At 42.5% G+C, this 22,752-nt stretch overlaps 1 protein-coding gene across 1 annotated transcript in view; it reads right to left on the bottom strand.

Annotated features, from left to right (window-relative positions):
- Nucleotides 1-22,752, bottom strand: part of LOC126298502 (facilitated trehalose transporter Tret1-2 homolog) — a 282,166-nt gene that overhangs the window by 49,700 nt on the left and 209,714 nt on the right. Inside the window, exons 4-6 of the mRNA XM_049989838.1 lie at nt 19,140-19,325; nt 17,572-17,670; nt 367-554 (exon numbers count right to left, since the gene is read on the bottom strand). Of these exons, the coding sequence (XP_049845795.1) occupies nt 367-554; nt 17,572-17,670; nt 19,140-19,325 (473 nt within the window). The remainder of the gene's footprint in view (nt 1-366; nt 555-17,571; nt 17,671-19,139; nt 19,326-22,752) is intronic.

A 22,752-nucleotide genomic window follows, 5' to 3' on the forward strand; every position in this document is an offset into this window, starting at 1 on the left:
GAGCTCCTATCTCTGCAAGGAGTGTATGACAGTCTTTAATTGACACTGTAATCAAATTCTTTATGCGTGAGAGCTGCTTCGAAGATACCAGGTCGTAATATTTAAATACTCAGAGCATGCTATAAGTTAAAATTCAAGCAATTGCTTTAATTTGTAAACGATCGCTGACCACGCAGCCATGATGAAAAATTTAAGCATGCTATAAGAATAAAACACAGCTCTGCGTTTGACCATTTCTCAGCCTTCGATCTCGTCTGGAAAATGAACTAAAAGTAGCAACCAAAAGAGTCATCTCTTTAATCTTAGCATCTAAAATGGTTAAAAATAGCACAAGAGATTCAATTCAATAGCAAGTACTGAACTTACGTTTTTGCCACCAAACCATTTGAGTGATGCCTCTGCTTCGTCAACTCTTCCTCTTGCAATGAGCCAGACTGGGCTCTCGGGAATGCACGTCCATATGAGAATTATTGGTACAATTATGTATATCATACTCAGCCAGGAACAGGTTCGCCAATGTAGCAATGCTCCTTCGCCGTAGATTATAAGCATTCCTAAAAAAAAGAGCGAACAACGTTTCATTCTGTTTTACAAGAAATATGTCCGACACAAAAGATTTCACAATTTTTTAAGGAGGCCAATATATTTCTGCATCAAAATGACTCGGAAACTGATTAGAATAAAATGAAATTACAAATTTATAGAAACTCTGAAAGTAATGTGTGTTGATGAACCATGACATCATACCCTTGCAGCTGTCATTTTGACCAAGTCAAGTTGGCAGGAAATATCATTTTGATTTACTTGTGAGCTGTGTACCAGTGAACATGCAGTGAATGGAGACTGACATTGCAAGTCGGATTCAGACATAATGCACAAAATACTACATCAACATTCACTAAAAAATCTTAGAGGTCAAAAGTCGTCTATTCGTTGCGATTTAATCTAATCCAGATAGGCGCTACCTTTTCCGATTATATCCTCAACCAGTTTTGATTGTCGAATTTGCCATTACTTTAGTAGACCCACCTTTTCCCAAATAACTACAGAATTTCTTTTCCCCGTGCACTTGAAAGAGGACTGGGAGGGGGCTAGTAATTTACTTAATTTTTGCAAACCACATTCGTTTACCTGGCGTACAATGTCATACGTTTCTTGTAGCATACATTCTTTACTAAGATGGCCCAGTAGAGGGATGCTACGAATATGGTGCGAACATACGTAGACGCAGTTCACATCAAATAATCGGTTTTATTAATGGTGAGGAATACACGAGAATCTATTACTTTATCTCCTGATAAGCAAGATTGTTGACCATTCTGGGGATTTCGTAGGGTATGGAAATGTGTGACAGGGTTGAATATTCACAAGTCAATTATGATCAAAATAAGAGTTCACTGCCGGCCGGGGTGGCCGAGCGGTTGTAGGCGCTACAGTCTGGAACCGCGCTGCTGCTACGGTTGCAGGTTCGAATCCTGCCTCGGGCATGGCTGTGTGTGATGTCCTTAGGTTAGTTAGGCTTAAGTAGTTCTAAATCTAGGGGACTGATGACCTCCTCAGATGTTATGTCCCATAGTGCTTAGAGCCATTTAAATTTGATTAGAGAAACATTTGATGCGTGTTTGAATGATGCCCGAAATCATTTACAGCAAATGACGTGTTTTAAATGTTTCTCTAATCTACCGGGTAATCAAAAAGTCAGTATAAATTTGAAAACTTAATAAACCACGGAATAATGTAGATAGAGAGGTAAAAATTGACACACATGCTTGGAATGACATGGGGTTTTAATAGAACAAAAAAAAATTATTGCTAGACGCGTGAAACATCTCTTGCGCGCGTCGCTTGGTGATGATCGTGTGCGCAGCCGCCACTTTCGTCATGCTTGGCCTCCCAGGTCCCCAGACCTCTCAGTCCGTGCGATTATTGGCTTTGGGGTTACCTGAAGTCGCAAGCGTATCGTGATCGACCGACGTCTCTAGGGATGCTGAAAGACAACATCCGACGCCAATGCCTCACCATAACAGCGGACATGCTTTACAGTGCTATTCACAACGTTATTCCTCGACTACAGCTGTTGTTGAGGAATGATGGTGGACATATTGAGCATTTCGTGTAAAGAACATCATCTTTGCTTTGTCTTACTTTCTTATGATAATTATTGCTATTGTGGTCAGATGAAGCGCCATCTGTCGGACATTTTTTGAACGTTTGTATTTTTTGGTTCTAATAAAACCCCATGTCATTCGAAGCATGTGTGTCACTTTGTACCTCTCTATCTACATTATTCCGTGATTTATTCACTTTTCAAATTTATTCTGACTTTTTGATCACCCGGTATTTTATTTCTAACTTTTAGGCAAGTCATTTCACCCATAGTTTTTCAATTTTTTTTTTCTGTTAATGGGTATCAAGCTAACTGTAACATCTCTGTTCATAACAACTGCGACATACTAATAGCGTGGTAGTATTGCAGTTAATCATGTTCCCGTGGTTAAAATGAATCGAATTCAGATCCTTGTATAATGACGCTGATTAACGTTTTCCGTGCTTTATCGAAATAAAGAGACCAATGCCCCTCCTGATCTTGTCAAAGTGATTCATGTTGTGATTTTTAGGTGACGTTCAAAATGTAGTTTTTTAACTAATTGAAGTCTGACTGGAAAATAAATTCTTGATTAGATGGACAGTCACAGGAAGACGCGTAAGTTTTCGAACTCCTCCGGTTAGTTTTGTGTAGCACATCAACGTCTCATTGTAGCTTTGTCAGTAAACAGTGGCCACGAGTAGTGTTTCATTGCAAGCACCGTTGCCGTACAGCGCCTATGCGAGTGCAGTAGTCTCTCTCTCTCTCTCTCTCTCTCTCTATCTCTCTCTCTCTCTCTGTGTGTATGTGTGTGTGTGTGTGTGTGTGTGTGTGTGTGTGTGTGTGTGTGTGTGTGTGTGTGACGAAGAACGTCCTGTTCGGCAGAGATCCAACACCGCCGCCCAAGAAAACAGCGTTCTTGGCCCATATGAACTAATCTTAGTTTTAGCAGCTCTGTCTGTCATGTTAAGATTGTTTCACGGGTCGTGAGATGCCAGCTTGACCACTTCGTTTTTTCCCTTTACGAGACAGAGGAGTCCGAGTTCAACACCTCAGAACAAGACCAATTCACGAAGGACTTTCAGTTCTTGTGGACTGACAAGGGAAGAGCGTGGCCTCGAACACTCAGAACCACATACAGATACGCTCAGAATGTACACTACTGGCCATTAAAATTGCTACACCAAGAAGAAATGCAGATGATAAACGGGTATTTATTGGAAAAATATATTATACTAGAACTGACATGTGATTACATTTTCACGCAATTTGGGTGCATAGTTCCTGAGAAATCAGTACCTAGAACAACCACCTCTGCCGTAATAACGGCCTTGATACGCCTGGGCATTGAGTCAAACAGAGCTTGGATGGCGTGTACAGGTACAGCTGCCCAGGCAGCTTCAGCACGATACCACAGTTCATCAAGTGCAGTGACCGACGTATTGTGATGAGCCAGTTGTTCGGCCACCATTGACCAGACGTTTTCAATTGGTGAGAGATCTTGAGAATGTGCTGGCCAGGACAGCAGTCGAACATTTTCTGTATCTAGAAAGGCCCGTACAGGACCTGCAACATGCTGTCGTGCATTATCCTGCTGAAATGTAGGGTTTCGCAGGGATCGAATGAAGGGTAGAGCTACGGGTCGTAACACATCTGAAATTTTACGTCCACTGTTCAAAGCGCAGTCAATGCGCACAAGAGGTGACCGAGACGTGTAACCAATGGCAGCCCATACCATCACGCCGGGTGATACGCCAGTATGGCGATGACGAATACACGCTTCAATTGTGCGTCCACCACGATGTCACCAAACACGGATGCGACCATCGTGATGTTGTAAACAGAAGCTGGATTCATCCGAAAAAATGACGTTTTGCCATTCGTGCACCCAGGTTCGTCGTTGAGTACACCATCGCAAGCGCTCCTGTCTGTGATGTAGCGTCAAGGGTAACCGCACCCATGGTCTCCGAGCTGCTAGTTCATGCTGGTGCAAACGTCGTCGAACTGTTCGTGCAGATGGTTGTTGTCTTGCAAACGTCCCCATCTGTTGGCTCAGGGATCGAGACGTGGCTGCACGATCCGTTACAGCCATACGGATAAGATGCCTGTCATCTCGAATACTAGTGATACGAGGCCGTTGGGATACAGCACGGCGTTCCGTATTACCTTCCTGAACCCACCGATTCCATATTCTGCTAACAGTCATTGGATCTCGACCAACGCGAGCAGCAATGTCGCGAAACGATTGTAGCCTATCGCAATCGCGATAGGCTACAATCCGACCTTTATCAAAATCGGAAGCGTGATGGTACGCATTTCTCCTCCTTACACGAGGCATCACAACAACGTTTCACCAGGCGACGCCGGTCAACTGCTGTTTGCGTATGAGAAATGGGTTGGAAATTTTCCTCACGTCAGCACGTTGTAGGTGTCGCCACCGGCGCCAACCTTGTGTGAATGCTCTGAAAAGCTAATCATTTGCATATCACAGCATCTTCTTCCTGTCGGTTAAATTTCGCGCCTGTAGCACGTCATCTTCGTGGTGCAGAAATTTTAATGGCCAGTAGTGTAAATCGCTCGTGCCAAAAACAGTGATATGAACTAGTCGCACGGAAAACTGCGCGTCTTACATCGAGTGGTATTTCAGTGATCACCTACACAAGGTTAAACGGAGGTAAATTAGTAATGGGAAGGAACAAAATATCGATATAAAAGAACAAAGGGCACACATATTCAGTATTATTATTTATTACTATATTTCAATCTACTTAAAGTAATAACGCTGTCAGAAGAACAAACCTTTTCTACTGAACTGATACTGTTGCACAGCTGTTCAACCTTCAATGTGTAGCAGAAGGATTTCAACGAAGTGGTCAAAGCAAAGATAAAAAGAACAATACGCACGGCCATTTTTTCACATTCAACATCGCTTCTGCATTCAAGCAGTCCAGTATTAAACGCCAAAATAATTACATTTTCAAAGGATGATATTGGTATATCATTGCAATAAACTGTCTTTTGCCAAGTATATTGTAACATAGGCTTGTACGTCGGAGCAGAAAAGTTGGCTGTATAGTACAGAATGAAGTCGGATGATGAAATGATGCCAGTGTGACGTTACTTGTGGTTTTTGACGTAATAGTCTCACAAAATAGATTGTCCTTTTCACATAGAGCTTACAATGCCAAACCAAGTACACATCAAAAGATTAGCAATATTTGCTGTGTTCGGCGTATTTTTGTTTCTTCACGTTATTAAAGTTATTTTCTTAGACCTTGAGTGGGTTATCATCCAATTGTCTCTCGTGGTGACACACGCAGTTTCGCTTGCGATTGGCTCATACCACTTTTTTTAGGATGAGCTATTTATATTCTAAGCACATTTTCGTGAGACGTGAGTTCTAGGTCACGCACTTCGTTTGTTACTATTATAATGGATTTAATAAACCTTGAACACTTTCCATTACATTCGACGTTAACAACCATGAGGTCCCCTTTAACGCGACACATTACCATGCTTAATAAGCACTAGGAAAACCGTTGGCATTCAAAACAGCTTCCAGTCGTCTCTCAATGGATAAATACGGGGTTTGTATGGGTTTCAAGGGAATCTTAAACCATTCTTCCATCAAAATGAGGCACAATCAGGTAACGTTGACGGAAGTCGATAGCGACCACACATCCTTCTCTCCAAAGCAGACCTCAAAACCTCAATAATATGGAGGTTTGGTGACTGTGGGTGGTGAATGTGTTGTCGAGAGAGGTGCGACAATTCATCGACGTGCTCACAAAACAAGTCCTGGATCATACGAGGCTCGAAAACTCGCGAAACCAATTTCCAACTGTGGCCATAGAAGGGGAAGCTTCACCCAAAACACGCAGCAAAGAAGAATGGCATTCTTCGGCACTTATACCCTTTTTATAATCGTAAAAAATCATGGCGCGAGCGACAGCTCCATCCTGCACCGTCTCGTCCCAAGGTCGAAAAACATCGCTCTTTCAAATTGAAACAACCCCATTGTCCTCCGCCTTACGGTTTACGGGTTGCTAAAAACTTTCGGCATAGCCCTCGTATCCAACTGACATCCATACGTAGTAGATAGTGATGCCTTTCCTTTCTACACTGTGGGATCTTTTTACTGTTTCTAAAGTATGGAGTTCCTCCCTTATCTCACTGCTCCTCCTTTGATCTTCTAATTGTATCCTGCAAAAGGTCTTATAAGCCTCACTTCTGGCGTTTCAATTGTCTGTGATACTTTGGTAGTTAAAAGTTTATATTTTTGATCCACAGGGCAGTAAAGATACAGTCATAGTGTTACAGAATTTAAGAACCGCCTCTTTCCTGTTGTTGTTCAGGACTGTTCTCTTAATCGTACAAAACGTGTGTATTATTGTAGTTTATTTTCAAGGTTTATCTCTAAAAAGATCGACGAGCAAAGCATACAACTTCCATCGTCATACCTGAGCGAAAGAACTTGACGAGAACCCGAGAAAATTTTGGTCCTACTTAAAACAGCAAAGCGGTCTAAGGCTTTTGTCCACTCACTGTTTACCAGTCTCGTGTGGAAATAGAAGATAGCAAAAGGAAAACTGAAGTTTTAAATTCCGCGTTTAAAAAAACCATCTGGAGGATCGTACAAACATTTCCGTCGGTTGACCGTCGCGTCTCTCGCATGGAGGACATAGTAACAGATATCGCTGGCGAAGAGAAGAAACTGCAAGAGTAAAAACAATTAAGTCGCCAGGACCGGATGAAATTAAATTCCTGTTCGGTTTTACAGAGAGTACTCTACGACATGGATCTTTTACTTAGCTTGCATTTATCGCAAAGTCTCAAGCGACTGGAAAAAAGACCTCGTGACTCCTGTGTATATAGGAAAGGTAAAAGAATGGAACCGCAAAATTACATACCAAATCGCTTTACATCGGTTTACTGTAGAATTCTTTAACATATTCTCAATTAGAATATAATGAATTTGCTTGAAATTGAAAAGATTCTTTCCACTAAATATCGGTACGAATTTGGAAAGCATAGCTCGCGCGAAACTCAGCTAGCCATTTTCTCGCGCGGTATTCTGCAAAACATGGATACGGGCAACTGGCATGTTATATATTCCTAGATTTTCGCAAAACGTTTGACACGCTTCCCCACTGCAGACCATTAACGAACGTACGAGCATACTGAATATTTTTCCATGTAAGTGAGTGGCTCGAAGACGTCTTAAGTAATAGGAATCAGTACGTTGTCCTCGAAGGCGAATGTTCATCAGTGACATGGGTATCGTCAGGAGTGTCCCAGAGAAGTGTGATAGTACCGCTCTTATTATTAGTATACATAAATGATCTGACGGACAGGGTGAACAGCAATATGCGTCTGTTTGCTGATGATACTGTGGTGAAGGGGAAGGAGCCGACGTTAAGCGACTACAGCAAGACACAAGATGACTTAGACGAAATTTGTACCTGTTGTCATGCATGGCAGATTGCTCTAAATGTAGATAAATGCAAGTCAATGCTGATAAATATGACAAATAATCCCATAATGTACGAATAAGGCATCAGTAGTGTGCTGTTTGACACAGTGACGTCGATTAAATATCCAGGCGTTACGTTGCAAAGCGATATTAAATAGAACGAGCTCATCAGAACGATCGTGCGAAAGACGAACGGTCGACTTTGCTTTATTGTGAGAATTTTAAAGAAGTGTAGCCCATCGATAAAGGACACCGCGTATAGAACACTAGTGCGACCCATTCTTGAGTTCTGCTTGTTTGTTTGGGTTCCCCACCGCTGCGGATTAAAGAAAAACACCGAAGAAATTCAAAAGCGTGCTGCTAAATTTGTTACCACTAGTTTCAGTCATCATGAAAGTATTGTGGAGATGTTTCTTGAACGAAAATGGGAGTCACTGGAGAGAAGACAACGTTCTTTACGCGAAACACTACTGAGAAAATTTAGAGAACAGGCATTTGTAGCTGACTGCAGAACGATTCTGCTGTAGTCAACGTAAATTTTTCGTAAGGGTAAGAAGATAAAGCCGGCCGATGTGAACGAGCGGTTCTAGGCGCTACAGTCTGCAACCGTGCGACCGCTACGGTCGCGGGTTAGAATCCTTCCTCGGGCATGGATGTGTGTGCTGTCCTTAGGTTAGTTAGGTTTAAGTAGTTCTAAGTTCTAGGGGACTAGAGGACAGATGTTAAGTCCCATAGTGCTCAGAGCCATTTGACCCAATTGACTTAACGATAACGAAATTTTTCCAGTGTAGAGGACTTGGTCTCTTTCACGAGCGATAGTCCATTTGTTGTTTTTTGTGACTTAGAGTTTCATTTATTGCTTCTTCTTTCCATCATCTTCAGCAAAAATTATTATATTTCACACCGGGCTGCGAATTTAGTTGCCGAAGCAATACGATTGGCAGAACCACGCCCCTCCTCTGTGTGGTACTGGATACCCAGTGGCGCCAAACCTATATTTTATGGTAAATGATCACTTTTACCAAAGAGAGCTCGATTCAATGAACAAGTCATACCCTTATCACCAATTTCAGTTTCTTATAAAGAATTTTACTAGATTTAACGTGATTTCCTTCCACGTTTTTGTCCTGTTTCTTGTTGTCCCTGTACACATTCGTTACCCCTGTACATCCCTCTTTCCAAACATGTTTCCCATTTCGCACTATTCTTAGCGAGTTTTAAGAAAAGGAAATTTAAGGAACCAGTGCTCATTAATTTTTTTTTCGCAGATGTCAGAAGATATATATTTTTTACACCCATAAAGTCTTTTTATATCTGCCACTATCATTATTGTTATTGTTATACCATTATTATTACTTACATGAATTGTATTCACAGTTGCAAATATGGACAACCATCAGCTGTACAATGAAATGACGACGATGAATTTTTTGAGCCATTGCTAAGGGGGGCGGGCGTCAGGTCAAAGTGGGCAGAGGTTGCAACCTGAGGCCTCGGCACGATATCCCATTCTCCCTCTCAGAACTAAGGAAGGTTGGAAGGCGTAGAAACCAAAATGCATCAAGTAAAAGGAGGAAACATTTTTCTCATCACCAATGTGTTGCAAAATCTCGTGTTATGGCACGCCTTATAATACCGAGAGGAAGGCAAATGAATACCAGCCCTCGTCGGCTACCAAACAGGAAGAACGACATAAAAGGCCATCTCGTTGCGACGTGAGAGCGCTCCATGGTGCTACTCGCTGCGGAATTATCGATGCATGTCTTCACCTATCAATGTGGGTGCCATTGCTAGTTCAATCTTAATAATAATAATAATAAAAAGGTTCGTCGTTCAACTTCTCCTGTCATTGATAATCCACCTGTGAGGTGTGTTATGAAACGAACCCTGGAGAAATTTGAGCAGAATTGCTGGTACTTGGGATTCTGTGCGATCGCACAGTGTCATTCGTTTAAGTAGTGCCAAAAATCGAGGGCTGTCTTCTCATAGTCACAAAATAAGTACCGTACGGGGTGGCCGCATATCTATGTTACAGAATTCGTTTCTGCCCTCCGAAAATCCACGCCATCTGGGAAGAGGAATGACTGTGCAGTTATCCGGGCTGGAGACACGCCTGTGACGAAAGTCAACATCTGGCACACCAAATGCCAAACATCATTCGCCGATCCGGAGGCAACGCCATCGTCATCTGTATCCATCTTTCCGTAGGTGACATACAATGGAGAGTCCGGTGAGGTGAATTTGATGTAGACGAGACTGTCACACCCTCTTTTCGGTAACTATTAGGTACCAAGCGAACTGAACGTCCGTACAAGTGTGGCGGCGCTCACCGCGAATTTCCTTTCAATCACGTTCGGTGCCCCACTCTGCTGAAGGTTGTTATATATCGCCCTCAACGATGCCAAGATTGTGAGCAATAATGCAGTGCCGATGTGTCTTAGTTCGAGGAATAATTGCCCAGTGTAGAAGAGAGACATTGGGATATGTGATAACAGCACCAGTGGAGAGAGAAAGATCGGCACTACAGCCTCCAGCAGCAAGCTTGTACGAAGTATCGGGCAACTTCACCACATCTTCATGTGGGGGCTTACAAATAGGGCCTTCGCTTTGTCCTGAACACGAAAAAGATCTAAGCCTCTTGAGAGGATGCCGATCTTAAAAAGCTTCCCTATAGTAACAAAGGATCCCAAAGCTGCCAGCATGCGGCGGTCCAGAGATGACGGGATCGGAAATGTCTGTGCAACATGGGGAATACGGGACGCCAAATAGACGTTGGCAGTCGTGTCCGTTGCAGGATGTTTCGAGTCCTAAGACGATGATCAGTTAGCCCTGCTCTGATCTGGGCTAATGGACGCCTGCCGTTGATGGCTAACTAGCACTGAAGGTCAGTTGTGAGATCAATGCCCAAGCAACGTGACGTGTCACTTATTCGTAGGGGAACGACGCACCTATCGGGCAGCCTTTACCTATAGATAGAGCATGCGACTTTTGGAATTTGAGACTACTGCCGATGCCGCTCGGTAGGTCGCCTCCCACACCGGTGCTGCACGGACATCATCGCCGTTACGAAGGAGGAGTACCAGATCGTCGGCTTAGGCAGTGCAGCAGAAAGTGTGTCCGCCGAGTGTCATGCCTGCCAGGCGTTGTCGGAGGCCGCAGAACAGTGGTCCCAATGTGAAGGCGTACAATATCGCTGAGAGAGAACAGTCTTGTCTCACGGAGGGCTGGATAAGGATTGGCGGCGTAAGACTGCCATTGTATAACACCCTAGACGTCGCGCCTCTATGAAAGTGTCTGGGTAGCCCATTTGTTCTAGTACCGCCGTCAAAAACTCATGCTCAATCCTGCCAAAGGCCTGGCTGAAGTCGAGGGAGGCCAAGACCCCAGACATTTGGCGAGCCTTGGCAAGAGCAGTCATGTCACGATACCGACAAAGTGCAGTGTGGGTGTTATGATCGCCTCCTAATGATGCCTGGTCCAGTGAAACAACATAACGGACCGTCTGCTTGAGACCTGCCCCCAGCAGTCGAGCGAAAATCTTCATGTCACAGTTGAGTAGGATCAAGGGGCGATAATCGCAGAACCTTGATCCTCCTCGTAGTTTGTGTATTAGTACGATTAGTCCTTCAACGAAGGCTCCAGCGAGCGGCACCGTGGGAGACAATAGATCCGGCAGATGTCTAATTTGGCTCTAGCAATTGCTGGGAAGCCCGGTAGAACTCGAGAATGCTCCCATCTGTATCACTTCAAGGATCTCCACCTCTTTTACATCTTCAATCTAAACCATTGCCGCAGTCAGGGTGATCGTGCCAAAAGTGAGCTGAGAGACCTCCGCTATCACCTCCGTGGGATGGATATTTTCCGAGTACAGCCTAGTGCAGTGGGCGTGAAGGACGTTCCCTATATTGCGCTGAGTATCCAGGAATCGTCCGCCGCCTGTTGTGACAACGTTGATCAAGGCCCGTCGCTGGCGTCGTCTTTCTGCAATGATACAATAATGGGGGATCCCTCCTCAGCCGCTCTGTTTTGAGCGCGCCCTGACGACCGCACCTCAAGGTGCGGCATGTGAGGGTGATGATCTGAGACTTGGCGCGATTTACCATCGTCTGCCATCGGGCGAATGCGGCAGTGTGGAACATTCCCGTAGAATGCTGTAACAGAAGTCCGCGGAATTGAATTTAATTGATGAAAGGAGAAAATATAAAAATGCAGTAAATGAAGCAGGCAAAAAGGAATACAAACGTCTCAAAAATGAGATCGACAGGAAGTGCAAAATGGCTAAGCAGGGATGGCTAGAGGACAAATGTAAGGATGTAGAAGCTTATCTCACTAGGGGTAAGATAGATACTGCCTACAGGAAAATTAAAGAGACCTTTGGAGAGAAGAGAACCACGTGTATGAATATCAAGAGCTCAGATGGCAACCCAGTTCTAAGCAAAGAAGGGAAGGCAGAAAGGTAGATGGAGTATATAGAAGGTTTATACAAGGGCGATGTACTTGAGGACAATATTATGGAAATGGAAGAGGATGTAGATGAAGACGAAATGGGAGGTAAGATACTGCGTGAAGAGTTTGACAGAGCACTGAAAGACCTGAGTCGAAACAAGGCCCCTGTAGTAGACAACATTAGATTAGAACTACTGACGGCCTTGGGAGAGCCAGTCATGACAAAACTCTACCAGCTGGTGAGCAAGATGTATGAGACAGGTGAAATACCCTCAGACTTCAAGAGGAATATAATAATTCCAATCCCAAAGAAAGCAGGTGCTGACAGATGTGAAAATTACCGAACTATCAGTTTAATAAGTCACAGCTGCAAAATACTAACGCGAATTCTTTACAGACGAATGGAAAAACTGGTAGATGCGGACCTCGGGGAGGATCAGTTTGGATTCCGTAGAAATGTTGGAACACGTGAGGCAATACTGACCTTACGACTTATCTTCGAAGAAAGATTAAGAAAAGGCAAACCTACGTTTCCAGCATTTGTAGACTTAGAGAAAGCTTTTGACAATGTTGACTGGAATACTCTCTTTCCAATTCTAAAGTTGGCAGGGGTAAAATATAGGGAGCGAAAGGCTATTTACAATTTGTACAGAAACCAGATGGCAGTTATTAGAGTCGAGGGGCATGAAAGGGAAGCAGTGGTTGGGAAAGGAGTGAGACAGGGTTGTAGCCTCTCCCCGATGTTATTCAATCTGTATATTGAGCAAGCAGTAAAGGAAACAAAAGAAAAATTAGGAGTAGGTATTAAAATTCATGGAGAAGAAGTAAAAACTTTGAGGTTCGCCGATGACATTGCAATTCTATCAGAGACGGCAAAGGACTTGGAAGAGCAGTTGAACGGAATGGACAGTGTCTTGAAAAGAGGTTATAAGATGAACATCAACAAAAGCAAAACGAGGATAATGGAATGTAGTCAAATTAAATCGGATGATGCTGAGGGAATTAGATTAGGAAATGAGACACTTAAAGTAGTAAAGGAGTTTTGCTATTTAGGAAGTAAAATAACTGATGATGGTCGAAGTAGAGAGGATATAAAATGTAGACTGGCAATGGCAAGAAAAGCATTTCTGAAGAAGAGAAATTTGTTAACATCGAATATAGATTTATGTATCAGGAAGTCGTTTCTGAAAGTATCTGTTTGGCGTGTAGCCATGTATGGAAGTGAAACATGGACGATAACTAGTTTGGACAAGAAGAGAATAGAAGCTTTCGAAATGTGGTGCTACAGAAGAATGCTGAAGATTAGATGGGTAGATCACGTAACTAATGAGGAGGTATTGAATAGGATTGGGGAGAAGAGAAGTTTGTGGCACAACTTGACTAGAAGAAGGGATCGGTTGGTAGGAGATGTTTTGAGGCATCAAGGGATCACAAATTTAGCATTGGAGGGCAGCGTGGAGGGTAAAAATCGTAGAGGGAGACCAAGAGATGAATACACTAAGCAGATTCAGAAGTATGTAGGTTGCAGTAGGTACTGGGAGATGAAGCAGCTTGCACAGGATAGTGTAGCATGGAGAGGTGCATCAAACCAGTCTCAGGACTGAAGACAACAACAACAGTCAGTATTATCTCCTCACACAGCCACTACAGACACTCAAATCATTTGAATGGAAATGGAAATGCTGTGTGGCTAGGGCCTCTCGTCGGGTAGACCGTTCGCCTGGTGCAAGTCTTTCGAGTTGACGCCTCTTCGGTGACTAGTCGATGGAGATGAAATGATGATAAGGACAACACAACACTCAGTCCCTGAGCGGAGAAAATCTCCGACGCAGCCGGGAATCGAACCCGGGCCGCTAGGTATGACATTCCGTCGCGTTGACCACTCGGGGTGGACATCACTTGAATACTACTTTTCATATTAAAACTGCTATTTCTTAGGTAGTTATGATGTAAAAAGAGGTAATGTATGTGTGAAACCCTGATCCGATGTAAGAAAGGGCCTGATGGCCCTAATCAGATCAGGTTACATAAATATATAAATGAAAAAAAAATATCCATTCGTAGAATCCAAGCTAAACTCGTAGCATTTGTGATCCTGAATAGAGCGAATCCCCACATGCAAGACAGTGTTTCTTTGGATCGGGTGTTATCGGAGTATTTAAATTCTTAGCGAAGACGATACACTTGGAGTTTTATGGATTGTGGGTCAATCCAGTGGTATCATTTCTTCGTCAGTTTCAGACATCTTATCTAACGTTTCCCCCGAGAGGTGGTCTTACTGACCCATTTAATGATTTTAATAAATGTATTTTTCGTCTGTATTAGATGACCATAGGAAACTAAGATTTATCGCCGATGTTAAGATCGTTTTCTTTGTGCCGAACTGGAATTTTATGTCATAAATAACTGGTTCTATGGGAGATAATATCCAGTTCGATTCATCTCCTGAATGGTACTCACACTGCGGAAGAATCCTAGAGAAAGCAGAAACAGAGTGGCATGCGGAATATTGGGTTAAAGGTATGTCCACACGATGCCTCTTTCGGCACTATGCTCACATTGGGGATCGTCACAAACCCCAGAATCTATTAGAACGGAGGATGCATTTTTCAATTTTGAATGTTTTGCATCATCAATGTCCTTAATTTCAGTTTGTATAGTAGTTTGTTGAGGAGTTACAAATACCTCATATTTTCTTTTATTCAGATGTCAGGTTCCTCAATTGTGCTTTTAAGTAGCAATAGCATGAATATTTGTCGAATATTATAATATATATTTTTCATGAATTTGCCGACTTCTTCTCTGTCTTCCTTATTCGAGACTTGTCTTACTTTTTACAGTAATATGATCAGAGTCTTTCTGTCTAATACTTGACGCTGAGGGCATCATATGTGAAATTTTTGTTCAAATAAGCCTAATCTTCAGAAGTGGCGCTCCACTTCTGTAATTATCTACAGATTTTTAGCGTGCTTTCCTTGGAGTCAGCAGATCTTACTGCACATAAATCATCTTAAAACATAATCTCAATATACTACACAAAAAAAAACACACATGGGCCCCAGTTGCACGGCGTCTGCTAAACAACGCAAGACATTTCCACCTGAGGCGGGAAGCAATGCGCAATTACGCACGGCCTCCATTTCGAGAAAATTACCCATACAAAAGTGCGCTTGCGTAGTTGCGTTGTTGGAAATATAAGTGCATACGTCAATTTAACAGAAATAAGCATCGTGCGGACACACCTTAATACTGACATTGTGAGAGAAATCGTAGTTCGACGATGGACAAATAAAACACAGCTGAGATGTGTCGAGAAGGAAGCTACTCTGCCGAGATCTAGGCGTATCTTTATTTGGATGACCGTATCCACTTTATGAAATTCTGCAGGCTGCAGGCGTAAAATACAGGAGCGACAGATTATCTAAAACGTGTAAGAAACCAGACTGCGTTTGTAAGAGTCGAAGGACAAAGAAGCGAAGTAGTAGTTGCGGTTCATTTGTAGACTATTCCCGATGTTACTCAATTACATCCGTACATTGAGGAAACAATAAAGTGAATTAACGCAAAACTTTGAATGGAAATAAAAATTTAAGAAGAAAAAACAAAACTTTGGGTTTTGCCGCGACGCTGTAATTCTGTCAGTGACGGCAAGAAACTTGGAACAGCTGTTGAACGGATACTATCTTGAAAAGAGGCTATAAGATTTTAATATCTCTTTATATTCTACTAATTATCCCGGCACAATTCTATGAGTGAATTACGTTTCCTACTTGACCATCTATATACTCGCAGAATCGATGAGAAAAGCAGTACAGTACTATTACTATTCCATGAGCGCATAATTACTCTTTGTAATATTCTCTCTGGAGTGTGCTGAGAGGACCTCCAGGATCTTCTCCGTGCAGAATCGCCGCATTGAATAATTGTAGTTTTGCTATCGAGATTATTGGAAGAAAGAGATTGAAAATATATTGTATGCTAATCAAGAGAATATATACTGAGCATTTACATCAAAGGCGTGTAAGGAATTTCATTACATGTGTGTAAAGAATTTGCATGGAGGTGTCGTTTCGTTGGTAATCAGAAGGGAACTTCCGATGAATTGGAAAAGAACCTGCAATTATTAGATCCAAGAGCTCCATTATTTCATCGGATAATTAAACTCTATCAAAGCAAACTTTCCGCTTGACCTGAGGTTTTTCCGACTGACTACGCAAAGCAAGAAAACCAAGACATTTTATTTACACAGGTTTTGCAGATTGATTAGAATCGTCGAGACTGCGGACAAGGAGAGTCATCGTCCGATTCTGATTAAACAAGTAAAGCTTAATTATAACTTTCTAGAGCGACTGTGATGACCGTGATCAAAGCAAACTTTCCGCTTGACCTGAGGTTTTTCCGACTGACTACGCAATGCAAGAAAACCAAGACATTTTATTTACACAGGTTTTGCAGATTGCTTAGAATCGTCGAGACTGCGGACAAGGAGAGTCATCGTCCGATTCTGATTAAACAAGTAAAGCTTAATTATAACTTTCTTGAGCGACTGTGATGACTGTGATATGGCTGCTTATGAATGAGATCATTAATAAAATACTAATAACTAACTTTCCTCGTCACCAGCAACCAGTATAAACACAATATTAATTAAAATTATAAGATAAATATCATCAAAAATAAACCAAGAGGAATGTTCTCAATTTAAATAATGTGATGCCTAAGGAATTAGTTTAGGATTTGAGCAAAATAACTGATTATGGACCAAGTAGACAGGTTCTAAAATGTAGACCGCTAATAGCAAGGAAAGAGTTTCAGAAGAAGGGAATCTTCTGGAGATATTTGTAGTTAAGAATTGTACAGATAAAAAGTTCAGGCGTCAAACAGGTTGAACAAGAAGAGAGTAGAAATTACTGAAATTTTGTGCTGTAGAAGTGAGCTGAAGACTACATTCAATCATTCAATAAGTAGATCGGTTAAGTAGTTGCAGTAGTTATGCAGAGATAAACAGCCTTGCATAGAATACATGAGCGTGGAAAGGTGTCATCGGACAGAAGTTAACAACAACAACAACAACAACAACAGCGGAAAGAGTATGTGTGATGCATTAAATGAGTTCACCAAGTATACTCACTTAAATGTGGTCAGTTCTAGTCTTAGGCAAACACTTAGCAGGTTTTACTCGAGCCTAACACTCTGTTGTGTAATGAAAACTGGATGGCAGTATTTTGTTTCCATTTTGCCTTTAATCTGGGTCATTCTGCTAGTCTAAAATTTAATCGTCAGGTAGGTTTAATGGATCGTTTACAGATGTTTGTTTCCAACTACATTAATTTTCTGAGAAGGTCTGTTGACGCTGTTAATAAACGCTTTACTGAAGACAGCCTATTCAATTGTCTGATACTAGTATTTATGAGAGAATGTACAAAAAGTTAAGGATATTCACATTGTCATCTGTCAGTCACATCCTAAGTTTATTTAGTAACAACTACATGCAGTATGTTGTTACGTAAGTGCGTATAACGTAAGGTACAAGGAAATAATTACAGAAATGCGTGCGCAATCGTACCTAGTGATGCAAGCGTTGCTCCTGCCGAAGTCAAAGCTCCCCTGATCTCTGGCTTTGCAATTTCTGTCGTGTAGACAACAGCTGGACTCGATCCCATACCTGGAATTCATGACCAGTCATAAATACTGAGTAAGAACAATATAAAAGGAATTATTTTTTTAGCGTATAAGGGTACAATTTTGCAGTCTGGAATATGTGAGTTACGTATATCAATTAGCACTCCGATACGCTGCCACCTTATCACTTTTGCTACGTGTTACTTCAGAATGACGTATTTCACTTTAGAGTAATGTGCAAGCTGAAATAAATGAGTCCGAGAAAGATAGTGATGCGAGGTTGATGTGCGGAAGCCCTACGTTAAGCATGTTGCAAGGGTAAATTTTGACGTTTCATCAGTATACAGCTAGAGAGAAGCAGCTTCAATTTGAGAACCACCATAAGACCACTACAGGCATCTTAATTAATACCGCGAAAGAAAAAGAGAGAGAGAGAGAGTGACAGAAGCTAATAATTGTTCTGGAAATTAGGTGTCCCAGTGCAGAAGGAAATATATTATGAGGAGACAGTTCTTCAAATGAAGTAGGATTACACACACAATTTGGAGTTACAAATAGCCAGCAACTTCAGTACTTTATTGGTGTGTTTCGAGCGGGAATTGAAGTGACTGAACAACTTATCCCGTAACACATAATATTAATTATGATAAACGTAAGAAACTACATAAAGGAAGAGCAGCGTAATCTGTGTGAAACCTATATCTCTTGCGTAGTAAATTCTGCTTTAAAAAATAAAAAAAATTGTGAGTTTAAAGACTACAGGCATAAATATTAAAACGATACTCTTTATGTGGTATTGAAAAATCCCTTTACTAGATCAGGGTGGACTAAGTTAGTTGTAAATTTATTTGTTGTAATTTTTAAGAGTCAAAAAGATATGAAGATTACGCAGGATGTTTCACACTGTAGCTTCTAATTTCGGTATGCTATCATACATAAGATGATTTATTTTCGGTGTATAGCGCATGGCAATATACTTATGTAGTTGCTCCGCAGTTATTTTTTTATCTATGTCATGACTTAGAAGAGAATTTTGGCAACAGTAGAGTAGCAAATAAACTGTAATTATTATCTAGTAGTATGGCTATCTTCGCCCTGAACCTCTAACGCTGCCCATCATCTGTATAGTACGAATAATGTGAGATTATTGAACACCCGAGGGACATTTTTGTAGCTCATCAAAAAGTCATCCTATATCAGCGGGAACAGTTGCTCTAACTGAACTTGTATTACAATCTAGTCCTAGAAATATTAAAATGATTTATGTCCTGGAGCGCGCTTACGCTGGCATTGAAAATATGCTATTTTTATCACCCTGTAGCACATGGTAATATATTGAACAAATAAGTTAATGCTAGAGAATACTAGTAGATAAACATGATTTTGAATTTATGGCTGGAACGAAAGCAATAATAAATTCGGCAGGGAATTTCTTCAACGACGGTATCAAGTTTTGGAGGAAAATAAGGGAAATACATGAAGTATAGCGAATATTACCGAACTACGACTTACCTGTACCTATGCCGGTTAACATTCTTCCAATAAGTAGAGGCACGAAACTCTGCCCACTTCCGATTAAGGCCCAGCCTATTATAGAAGGTATAGCTGCCATTTTGATTGCGTTGAGACGGCCATATGACTCCATAAGACAGCCAGCAGTCATTGTTCCAACCGGCACAAACAGTACTAAAGAACTGGCTGAAAGATTATAATAGATTAGTACCAATGGTGCAGATTTTTGGTAGATTTACCAAGTATATTGGGATGGAATGCAATGCAAACCTCGAACAGGTTACACGTAAGTTACTTCCATGACACAGGATAGTTTCAAACGCAAAATTCGTTTCTTAATATTTTTAATTTTGTTATTTCGTTCTTTTTATTCAATTTCCACCAATTTTGGATTTTCAAATGAGAAAACATAATAAAAGCAATCTTCAGAGCATTCTAATTATAAAACAAAATTTAGTACAGAAATGGTAATTAATATAACGCAAGTGCTGAATCATTGTAAAATTTATGTTGTTATGAAGTGTCGAAGTGACAATATGCAAGCTAAAATGTACGTTAAAATTTTGTGGTAACAGAAACATAAAAAGAATGAACATAAGTTGGACTTCATTTGAAAACTTGAATGGCGAATTCAAAAGCAAATTTTCTCTGTGCATGAAATAGAAAGCCTACAGTCACTGAGCACAGTTTGTGTTAATTTACAGCAATGATATATCAACCTTAAATTCGAGAAGCATCGAAAATTGACAGCAGACCTACGACATATTACTAGAAGTACACCATATGGCCAAAAAGTTCTGAGGCTGATTTTAATCTTGGCGTATACGCGACGACAGCTCAGTAACTACGGTGTCAGCTTGAACTAACAACTGTCAACAGTAAATGTACGTTCGGCCAGTCAGTTGTGAACAGGAGTGTTCAAGACGAGAAAAGTGTGTGCAAAGTTTTTTCGGAACACTGACTTCCGAATAAAAACAACGACACGTGGACGGCTACCGCGACTTGATTGAACTGCAAAATGCGGACAGTTCTTTTCTCGAAAAGACCGTCACGGATGATGACACTGGTTATCAATACGGGCCGAACACAAAGTGACGAAGTGAAAAAATTCGGATGAAGGGCCAATGCTTTGACGACATACCAGACTTTTAAGCCAGTGTGAGTCCAAGTTGAACAACATCCCATAGAGGAAATTTTCTGACACTTTCACATGGTTGTATGAACGTTCTGTGAGTTGTAAGCAAGTGGCCAGAGAGTATGTAGCATTAAAACCGCTATCTTAACTTCTCTCTATTTTTTATTAATCCAGTCTCGAAACTGTTTGGAGTTTTCGTACTGAAGGTAACAAGAAGAGAGAGGTACATCAGCAAATGAGCCAAGAAAAAGATGAAGGAGATGGTCCGATTTCATCGCTATGTCAACAGCCACGTGAATTTGAACACCGTTCATTCTGAATGCTTTTCTTGTGTCGGAACCACTACGCCACGTCGCTCAGCAGAAAAGACATGAGACCCATAAAAATGAAAAATAGCCTGGGCAAATAGCTAGACGAGCTGAGGGAAGCCGGAGTTGAAAAATTCTTTATGGATACCCCACGATATGAAACCATGTACATGATAGCCTAATGTAAACTATGCAGACGACAGCGGGAAACGTGCAGCATAATTCTGATTGCAGAAAGGTAATGATTGTAAACTTTGGGAAGTAGGAAAGCAGTCAAGAACCAGCGACGGTCAAAACAGGCTGCTGCTAATGAGAAAAAGCACTATAAACGGCAAAGAGAACCTATTTCACGGAGTAAAACTGCACAGAGGCCTTGCTTAACCTGTGACGTAACCTTGTGCAAATTCTGCTACGTCCCAGTTCATAAACGGCATTTGAAAGCAGAAATCTTCTCCAAAAAGCTGAGAAAATACGAGGGTTGGCATGTTAATAATGACAACTACACTCCTGGAAATTGAAATAAGAACACAGTGAATTCATTGTCCCAGGAAGGGGAAACTTTATTGACACATTCCTGGGGTCAGATACATGACATGATCACACTGACAGAACCACAGGCACATAGACACAGGCAACAGAGCATGCACAATGTCGGCACTAGTACAGTGTATATCCACCTTTCGCTGCAATGCAGGCTGCTATTCTCCCATGGAGACGATCGTAGAGATGCTGGATGTAGTCCTGTGGAACGGCTTGCCATGCCATTTCCAACTGGCGCCTCAGTTGGATCAGCGTTCGTGCTGGACGTGCAGACCGCGTGAGATGACGCTTCATCCAGTCCCAAACGTGCTCAATGGGGGACAGATCCGGAGATTTTGCTGGCTAGGCTAGTTGACTTACACCTTCTAGAGCACGTTGGGTGGCACGGGATACATGCGGACGTGCATTGTCCTGTTGGAACAGCAAGTTCCCTTGCCGGTCTAGGAATGGTAGAACGATGGGTTCGATGACGGTTTGGATGTACCGTGCACTATTCAGTGTCCTCTCGACGATCACCAGAGGTGTACAGCCAGTGTAGGAGATCGCTCCCCACACCATGATGCCGGGTGTTGGCCCTGTGTGCCTCGGTCGTATGCAGTCCTGACTGTGGCGCTCACCTGCACGGCGCCAAACACGCATACGACCATCATTGGCAACAAGGCAGAAGCGACTCTCATCGCTGAAGACGACACGTCTCCATTCGTCCCTCCATTCACGCCTGTCGCGACACCACTGGAGGCGGGCTGCACGATGTTGGGGCGTGAGCGGAAGACGGCCTAACGGTGTGCGGGACCGTAGCCCAGCTTCATGGAGACGGTTGCGAATGGTCCTCGCCGATACCCCAGGAGCAACAGTGTCCCTAATTTGCTGGGAAGTGGCGGTGCGGTCCCCTACGGCACTGCGTAGGATCCTACGGTCTTGGCGTGCATCCGTGCGTCGCTGCGGTCCGGTCCCAGGTCGACGGGCACGTGCACCTTCCGCCGACCACTAGCGACAACATCGATGTACTGTGGAGACCTCACGCCCCACGTGTTGAGCAATTCGGCGGTACGTCCACCCAGCCTCCCGCATGCTCACTATACGCCCTCGCTCAAAGTCCGTCAACTGCACATACGGTTCACGTCCACGCTGTCGCGGCATGCTACCAGTGTTAAAGACTGCGATGGAGCTCCGTATGCCATGGCAAACTGGCTGACACTGACGGCGGCGGTGCACAAATGCTGCGCAGCTAGCGCCATTCGACGGCCAACACCGCGGTTCCTGGTGTGTCCGCTGTGCCGTGCGTGTGATCATTGCTTGTAGAGCCCTCTCGCAGTGTCCGGAGCAAGTATGGTGGGTCTGACACACCGGTGTCAATGTGTTCTTTTTTCCATTTCCAGGAGTGTATTTATTTACAACTTTACAAAACAGATACATGTTCTTAGCAGCGCCTGTTATGTTGATAGTTCGAGTGGAGAAGTCTATTGCCGGACGAATCTCTAGCAGTTCTGGAGCGAAAGCCAAGAAGTGCTTCCTTTAATTTAGGAATCAAGTCGAAGTCACAAGGGCTTAAGTCTGCGGAGTGTTAGGAGACGCACAGTTCTTCCCAGCCCCAGACAAATCAGTCGCAACTTGCGCCAAATGCGCCCGA

Source organism: Schistocerca gregaria, chromosome X (assembly GCF_023897955.1).
Source record: "Schistocerca gregaria isolate iqSchGreg1 chromosome X, iqSchGreg1.2, whole genome shotgun sequence".
Lineage (NCBI taxonomy): Eukaryota > Metazoa > Arthropoda > Insecta > Orthoptera > Acrididae > Schistocerca > Schistocerca gregaria.